At 35.1% G+C, this 9,204-nt stretch overlaps 1 protein-coding gene across 2 annotated transcripts; it reads left to right on the top strand.

The window, feature by feature from the left end:
• The first annotated feature begins 207 nt into the window (after nucleotides 1–207).
• LOC139861518 (transcription factor MYB124-like) lies at nucleotides 208–6,239 on the top strand. Of its 2 annotated transcripts, XM_071849940.1 has the most exons (13): nucleotides 208–298; nucleotides 574–1,011; nucleotides 1,115–1,161; nucleotides 1,293–1,349; nucleotides 1,492–1,564; nucleotides 1,724–1,779; nucleotides 1,868–2,047; nucleotides 2,924–3,084; nucleotides 3,281–3,405; nucleotides 3,568–3,701; nucleotides 3,796–3,947; nucleotides 4,029–4,165; nucleotides 5,546–6,239. In XM_071849940.1, exons 2-13 carry the CDS (start codon nucleotides 880–882, stop codon nucleotides 5,663–5,665), a joined length of 1,374 nt encoding a protein of 457 aa, XP_071706041.1. In that variant the 5' UTR covers nucleotides 208–298; nucleotides 574–879; the 3' UTR covers nucleotides 5,666–6,239. The 2 variants fall into 2 exon arrangements, with proteins under 2 accessions (XP_071706041.1, XP_071706040.1); XM_071849939.1 differs by having other exon boundaries at nucleotides 3,796–4,165.
• The last annotated feature ends 2,965 nt before the right edge of the window (nucleotides 6,240–9,204 follow it).

The raw sequence follows: 9,204 nt of genomic DNA, 5'->3' as shown, positions 1-9,204 counted from the left end.
AGTTTGAAAAATAAGAGGGAATATTTTGGTTGTATTTAAAAAAATAACCATTTACAGAAATCACATGAAAGTGAAAGTAAAACCACGCACCCTTCACTACAACCACCATCCTCACAATTGCAATAATAACCACATTTACCTGTACATATACATATATACATACAAGTATTACTATTTCTCTCTCTATATCTGATTTGCTCCATATTCGTGGATTTCAGCGTCATTTTTTCAAACTCATTCTCATCCCCGCGCTCTAATGCCCCCACACCTACTTTTTTCAACATACATATAGTTACAGGTATTTATTTATTTAATTTTCAATTTCAACATCAGTCGTATGCTTTCAGATCAATTGTATACTCAATTCGATATACGGTTATTCAATATCTCGATTCTCGTGATATACGATCCACAAAAGGATATATATTTATATAAATATATGTTTGATTATTACGATTTCACTTCTTACATTCATGCAATTTGTATTTATGTTTATCGATATATGTATGATTAATCTATTTTATTGATTGGTGAGTATTAATTTTTTTGATTGTGAAAATTTGTGTCTTTTAGGGTTTGAAAGGCGTGTAGATTTTTGATTGAATCAAAAAGATGGAATCCGAGGCAAATGGTGTGTAGTGAACAGTACTAGAAGTCTGTAAAGTTGTTAGCTCTAAAAAAGTGTCAAATTTGGGGGTTTTCCTTTTTTACCATCACTTTCCTTTTTTCTTTTTTTATAAGTATGTATGATAACATAACATATGTATGATAAGATACACTTGCATACATATAAACGCCAAAAGATTGGTTCTCTTGCTTTAGCATGCGAGAGCTAAGTTATATAGGTAAACAAAACAGAGTTATTGCTGTTACTGAAAGATGCAGAATATGAAGAAGAAAGGTTGTGATATTAATATTAGTAATAGTAATAATAATAATGGTGATGGAGGCAGTGGTGTTGTATCTCAGAAGCAGCAGAAAGAAAGGCATATTGTTTCATGGTCACAAGAGGTTGTTCATAATTTGATCATTTGAATTAAATTTAAATTATTTATTATGTATGGCAATCAATTGGGGTTTTATCTTATGATTTTATTTCGTGTTCTTGTATTAGGAGGATGATATTTTGAGGGAGCAAATCGCTATCCATGGAACCGACAAGTATGATTCATCCTTTCCTTTTTTTTAGTTTTGATAAGTTATCAAAACCCATATGTGATGGTTTGATGGCAATAAAGTTATTAGAAAAGCTAGTAATTATTGGATTTACAAGATTGACGTGTCATGTGCAGTTGGGCTATCGTTGCATCTAAGTTTAGTAATAAAACTACCAGGCAATGCAGGAGAAGGTAAACATGAAAGATTCAAAACTAAAATTTATGACATGTATATATACATATCTTCTGTTATGCAAGATTCAAACTTTTTATTTTGTTCTTGTATGGTATGTTACTAACACTTGATTTGATCAATTGTTGCTTGATATCGCAGATGGTTTACGTATTTGAATTCTGATTTTAAAAAAGGAGGTTGGTCACAAGAGGAAGACATGCTACTATGCGAGGTACAGTTGTAAGAGTATTGTGTTTTTTTATGTCAATGTTTTCAATGCGACTGTTCTAGTGTCATTTTATGAATTTTCAAATTGTTGAACTAAGATAATTTTTTTGTTCTTTTTGAACACGTGTAATGAGATAAACTAAGATCACCAGATGGTTTTCAGGCCCAAAAGATATTCGGCAACCGATGGACTGAAATAGCAAAAGTGGTTTCAGGAAGGTATATGATGTTCTATTCAATTCCCTGTTTTGTATTGAATTGAATATAGTTTATATAACAATTATTAAACTTATTTTGCCGAAAAAAGGACGGATAATGCTGTTAAGAATCGGTTCTCCACTTTGTGTAAGAAGAGAGCAAAGAATGAAGCATTGGCAAAAGAAAACAACACTTGTTACACCGCAACAAACAATAAGAGGGCCAGATTTCACATTGGACAAGATGCAGATAGAGTTCTAGAAACTTCCATGCCTCCTTCCAAAATGAGGTATTTTTCAGTGTTTTTAGTGCCCCATATATAGAACTTAATGCATCAATAATCGAACCAATGTCTTTCGCAAAAAAACATATCCATTTTACTGTATATGGTATAGAGAATGCTAATGATTCGCATCATCCATTTTCCTAATGTGATTGCTGGATACATTACTATAATGTGGGAGGTGTCAAATTGGTGGGTTAGTTGGTATGTGTTGAAACAGGTTTGGGTCAAAACGGGGATTGTATCCGTTGAGTTGACCTGCCAATCTTATTATGTTTCTTTTTACTTTTAGTCTTAATATAGCTATTATTTTGAAGATCTTCAAGCCAGATAATAACTATTATCATTATCATTATTATTATATATATGTTAAAACAGATTCGATTAGGTTTAAATGAAACACTTTTTGTCCAACTTATAATAATAATAATGAAATTGTACATTAGTGAAACTGAACTTTAAAAGATCAGTACAACTGAAACAGGTCAAATGCATAATAGATTTAAATTGACCAAAAGTGTATTTTAAACGTTTATGCCTTGAAGATCTTCAAAGTATTAGCTATATTGAGATTATAAGTAAAAAGGAACAAAATAAGGTTGGCAGGTCAACCCAACTGATACAAACCCCATTTTGAGCCAAACCGATTTCAACACATACCAACTAGCCCACCCCACCCAATTTGACACCTCTCATTTTATAGTAATGTATCCAGCAGTCACAATAGAAAAATGGAGAAGAATTGTACCCATGAAGCAAATCATCAACATGGTCTCTACCATCCATAAATAAAGTCAACATTTATGAAAAAAACATATTTTTTCAGTGTTTTTAGGTCCATATATAGTTGAATATTTATGTTAATTCTCTGTTCTTATTCAGGAGGAAACATATCCCTGATACACCAGAAGAACTAAGCAGAACCTTTACAACGATTGATCAGCAACTAAGACCTCCATTTGCGGTACTTATACAGAAATGTCATAACGTTAACACCTTCACAACTCAACCTCCTTCCAAAAGTGAAGAAGTTTCCAAAGATGGTAATTAACCATACAAAAAAACTCACTGGTGTTACGATTTTGTAATTGTCGATTGTATGTTTGTTTGGTTGTACTTGAAGGTTTTTTAGTAGTATAAATTTAAGTTGTTGAACATATGATCATTTGATTAAATGGCGTAAACCCTTTAAGTGTTTCATCTTGATAAAAAAGCAACTAATGATTAACGTTGTTGAAGGAATGTTTCTCAAGAAGGATGATCCAAAGATTATTGCATTGCTACAACAAGCAGAACTGCTCAGCTCACTTGCAAGCAAAGTTAATATGGAGAAAACTGACGAGAGTTATGAAAATGCTTGCAAGGTGAAAATATTATACATGATAATCGTGTGTTGCAAAAGTTTTGTGCTCGTTTGAATAATATATTGTATCTTATGGAGTATGAAACAGCTTTTCTTGGTCATATTGATACACTTTTTCGCTTTGATATTGTAAAACTATATCTTAAAATCATACCATGCTTAGGCTGTTCAAGATTTTCTCAAGCAAAACAAAGACAGTAATGTGGCTGGATACGATGATTCTGATATGGATTTTCAAAATATCAAAGATCTGGTACATGATATATGTTGTGATGAAGGCAGTCAACAGTCGTGGAGGTAATAAATACGATCCCACAATTCTTAAAAATAATACCACTTGACATAGTTAACATTGCCTTGCATAAACCACTTAATGTATTCATCTGTGCAGAGAAACTGATTTTTATCAAGGATCCCCTGATAGTTCCGAGTACAGTACAGGGTCAACTGCCCTTTCCCAAGTGATTGAGAAAATTGAACCACTTCAAGATAACAATGTTGATGGAAAAAGTATAACGATACTTGACTCAAAGATAAACCAAGGTAAATTATGTGACTGGTTATGTTATTCTTTTGGAATTATGATGATAAACTTATGTTTTGACTCTGCTACAAATATTTTAGCTTCTTGTGATGAAGTTGATCATGCTGTTGGAGCAATTTGTCCCTTGCCAAATTCAGAGTTCAATTCACCAATTCAAGTAACCCCGTTGTTCAGATCGATGGCTGCAGGCATTCCTAGCCCACAATTTTCAGAAAGTGTAAGTTGGTTTCTGCATTTTTTTCTGTTTGTACTCTTTTAGTTTCTAAACACTGCAGCATTTTACAAGTTTCTGTACTTACATTTTAGTAAGTTGTTTAAGCATGGAGAAGGACTCGCTAGGGAAACTTTCATCTTTTTTTCTGGTTATGCTTTTTCTTAAGCACTTGTCATTTCTACATAAACCATCAGTAAATAGCCCAGTGGTTGGGGCCCTGAGTTTCTTGCCAGAGGTCTCAAGTTCGAATCCCGTCTAGGGTGAATATTTAGTGGTGGCCAGGGATGGCTTGGAAACAGCCAAGCCTGTGAGTAATCCTGCTGGGCTGCGTTCATCAGATTATGGGGTCGGATTACTCGCCCTCCCGGGTATCCCGAACAGGGAAAACCTTCTACCTTTCTACCTTTTTGTCATTTCTACATATCCTCATTTTGGTTGCTGTTTTGGTAAGAGTTGATCACCAATGGTGGATACTTGCTCATGAAAACTTGGAGATTCGATATAGGAATCGTACCTGGACATTAATTTACCGAATGAACTACAATGGTTGTCTAAATTGGTAGGTTTTAAAGGTTTCACCAGCTCAAGTGTGGTTATGCAGATCTTCAACAAAGAAACTTGATCACAAATTACTACAAGGGTCTGTTTGTTTAGTAGGTAGGGGGAATGAAGGAATGTGTTTCCATTACGTAAGGTGTTTGCTTTCACAAACTGGGTTACATACCACACATTTGGGGATGCTCTAAACCCACCAAGAGGGGAGAATTTTAAAATCTAATCCCATTCCCATTCCCATTCCCATTCCCATTCCCATTCCACTGTATTACTAAACCCATACCCATAGTGATTCATTGTTACGAACCAAACACTCCTTTAACCAAAGATAAAGTGAGTGTAGATGATGATCACTTTGACGACCTCGATTACAATGATGCCACAAGCAAAGCTAGAAATCCTGAGTTGGTTCTTGTATATAGAACATAGGCGTGTAACTCGACATCAGCTTTCCACATAGCTTGTTTGGGATATCTACATTTCAAAATGACACAACACAAGTGATAATCTTGATGAATCATGAGGGATTAGTGTACAATTCACTAATACAGATGATACAATACAAGTAGCATAATTTGTTCGTGATTTTTCTTACACTAGAGTAGTAATTTAGCATTCAATTAGATTTCATGCCATAAGCAGTGATACATAGTTCTTAGTGCGGTTTAGTTGGGTCTCTTTCTATATACATTATTATTGCGTTTATCAAAATGTGGAATGCTTTATGTAAATATATACTCCGTATGAGGTAAAGTATTTGTGCTTGATCAATTAACACATAAGTATTCTATAATCTTTAGTTTATGACCAGATTTTGTACATTTTCAGGAAAGGAACTTTTTACTAAAAACACTTGGAATGGAGTCGACACCCACAAAGCCGCCAGGTGGCACCAGAACTTCACAACCTCCTCCGCCCTGCAAAAGGGCTCTTCTTCATTGTCTTTGAGCAAAACCTGATTCCAGAGTTTTGAGTTTTGAGCACGTGTAGAGTTTTTTCGTTATTCATAGGATTGCAGTCATCTCATCTCAGCCTGATTTTTTTACCCAAAAAGGTTTGATCAAGATCTGCATCAAAAGCTAGAATGTTCCGGTACGTTCTAGAGCCACAAGTAGATCTAACATCATTGTGTTTTTATTATTGACTTGTATTGCTTTTGTTTGTTCATTTTTGGAGGATTTCGAATACAAGGTGGTATTCGATATCCCCCCTCATAACTATTTGGCCTCAAAATACGCCAAATCCTGCACAGAACATTATTTAATTTTTACAGAGTGTAATTATACATCGGCAAGTCGCCACATATTTACAATATTACCCCCCAATGGAAAAGGGGGATTACTAGAAGAAGAAGCATACAAGTGAGTGAGGAGGCTCGACTCAACTACCTTAGTTGGACTCCATCTGTTTGTTTGTTGGTTTAGTGTGTGTAGATTAGAGGTGTTATGGTATAAGGTTTCTCTCTATTGTAATTCTTATGTCTTATTTGTATAATATACAATGATGATTGGTTTTTAGAGAATGTGGTTCTTGTGTGCACGTGTTATCTTCTTCGTGTTTCCAAATTCCAGTTACATTATTACAACACAGTCGGCAGAAATATGGTAATTACAACTATGCTATGCAGATGACAAATTGACAATGTACATAAAGAAAGAGTGTTCCAAGACTTGCTTGCAGATGTTGAATGTGTTTGTTGTGTGCACATGTTATCTTTTTGTTGTTTCCAATAATCATATATTAATCTGACAAAATTAGCAGAAAATGAATGGTAAAATGCAGAGACAATGTACTGAAGAAAAAAATCAAGAAACTTACTTGCCCTCTTGCAGATGGTGAAAAAAAAAAAACTCATGCTTGATGCTTCCATGTTGCTGTATGTGTGTTAATGGTGTTTGTGTGTTGTGGGGGAAGGGGTGGGGATTCTTGAAATTTATAAGTTGGTCAGCTCTAATGATGATTCAGGAGGTCCAAAAAAGAAGGGTGGGACTTTTGTCTGGGGTGGAATTTGGTCAATTTTGATTGATGTACAAGTCTTATTGCATAGAGTTCAAGCTACACTATTGTTATTGGTTTAGAAAAATGATTTATAAAAGAAAAGACTTGGTGAAAGTGAAAGAGAGAAGAGAGGGAAACCTGTACAAATTTTAAAAGCATGCTTCTATGGGCAAGCACTTTCCTTTTCTTTCTTTCTTTAATTAAATTAATACTCCACACATTACATATTAATATTAATATTAATATTAATATTAATATTAAATATTAATATTAATATTAATATTTTAATATTAATATTAATATTAATATTAATATTAATTTATTGAAGGACATATATATATATATATATATATATATATATATATATATATATATATATAAATTATAAATTATAGTTGTTGGGACCTTTGAAATCGATGGACAACATAATGCTAGTGTCTCAACCGCTATGATTGATTGTGTTCAAAAGGTGTACGTTTGGCAAAGACACTCTGACCCTGTGCCTTGTGATTTTAAAAATTCACCAGACCCATCCGAAATAGTCGGATGTCAGAAAAGTATATCCACTGGATCCCCGCACATGTGATAGAAGCAACCATCATCCCACTGCCACAAGAGTTGTAAATTATTAGTACGAGTGAGATTGAACCTGCACTTATTTTATGTTCGCGGATCTCAATATCAAAGGTATCAAGTATCAAAGGTATCAAGTATCAGTATTGGTACAATGGTATGCTATGACTGATTGTACCTTGTGTTCTAAGGCTATTAACTATTTTTAGTTTAAGGTGACAAACTACATTATGTCATGTCTAATATACAAATTAAGTTCTCTCTGTCTGTTGAGGTTAGCCCGGAAAACAAATATTTTTATTCAGTTGCACGCAGTTTGATCATGTTTTCTCGTATTGTTTCCGACTTTTTCTGGCTATCTTTTTTTTGAAAGGCAAGTAGTCAGCATCAAATATTCTCATTTGCCACGCACGCTGCGCTTTCGGGAGGAAACCCGAATCACATTGCAGGAACTCGATCCTTAAGCCATCCCGAGGGGCAGACGGATCGGGTTTGAATCCTGAATAGATCCGGGAGAAACCCCCCTCTAGGGTCAATCTAGAGCTCTATCTTTCAGACATATTGATTAATAGGATGGATAGAGCGAAGCTCGAACCCATAACCTAAACCCCAAGCCCCACACACAAAGTGTGGGGATACCACTGAGGCTATCTTAAGATATGTTGTAAGGTTTGAACTCATCATCTTTTGTGAAGATATCAGAATCCAACCAGTAAGTTTGTGATGGTCTAATATGAAACGAAATGCATTACTCCAATTAATTTGAAGTTGTCACCCCAAGGTTTGACTATATAAGTTTGATTCATCTTATTAAAAGATGTCAGTATGTCACCCAAAGAAGTACTAGTAGGAAGGTTTGACTATATAAGTATGTGAATGTTATCCCTTATACGTGACATGTTGACAATGCCCATAGATGTGTAATTAACTATTTTATGAAAGTTTCCAGCCTACAATCTAGAAGCTCACCTTCTAGATGTTCAAAGTAGCCTTCTTTGAACACCATGTAGAAGAAGCAAAGATGAACACGATGACGGCCGCCCACCATCTCCGTTCACACCATTCCACCGCCATAGAATTTTTACTATAAATAGAGGTGCAAATCTCAATTGTAAATCATCATAAATCACTCAGAGAAGTGTAATCACAACCTAGAGAGTGTGTGTGAGTTTGAGAGTTTTTTTTTGTAAGAGTTTTGTAATACTCTGTAAATCTATTCTTGTGAGTAATAGAGTTGTTTTTCTCTCAAATTTATATCTCCCAACGTCCAGGCGATCCCCTCTTCCTAACAAGTGGTATCAAGAGTAAGGTTAGAGACATTGGTTGAGTTTTTGGGTCTTCTGAATTTTTCTCAAAATTCAATTTTGAGTGTACCATTGGATTCGTCTCGTCGAACCGAGTCCAACGCAAAAAACGGCGACTTAAACGGAGTTATAACAAGCCCAGAAAACGCGGTCAAAGTTTGGTCAACTCGCCGGAATCTTGCCGGAGAAGACGACCGGTGCCGGAATTTTTGCCGGAGATGACGATCACTGTAGCAATTCAATGTAGCAGCTGGCGGCACTGTAGCAAGTCACTGTAGCGGTGCTGTAGCGGTACTGTAGCAATTCTGAAATTTTACAATTTGGTCCCTGAAATTTTCAGAATTTCATTTTTGGTCCCTGAAGTTTATAAAAATTATAATTTTGCCCCGTAAGTGGAATTTAAGCCGCGAAGTGTCTATTCCACCATTTTCAACCGTTCCGGACGTAACGGTGATATATGTTTTCTAAAATTCAACCCCGTAAGTGTTGAAAAATCATTTGTAATGTGATAATGTTCATAGAAGAGTCAACATCATCTTCGGGAGCTATGATTATGCTCACAGCCACAAACTATACTCTGTGGAAACCTCGGATGGAAGATCTCCTCAGCTG

This window comes from Rutidosis leptorrhynchoides, chromosome 8 (genome assembly GCF_046630445.1).
Source record: "Rutidosis leptorrhynchoides isolate AG116_Rl617_1_P2 chromosome 8, CSIRO_AGI_Rlap_v1, whole genome shotgun sequence".
NCBI classification, from domain to species: Eukaryota; Viridiplantae; Streptophyta; class Magnoliopsida; order Asterales; family Asteraceae; genus Rutidosis; species Rutidosis leptorrhynchoides.
This window is presented reverse-complemented; position numbering and strand designations above follow the sequence as displayed.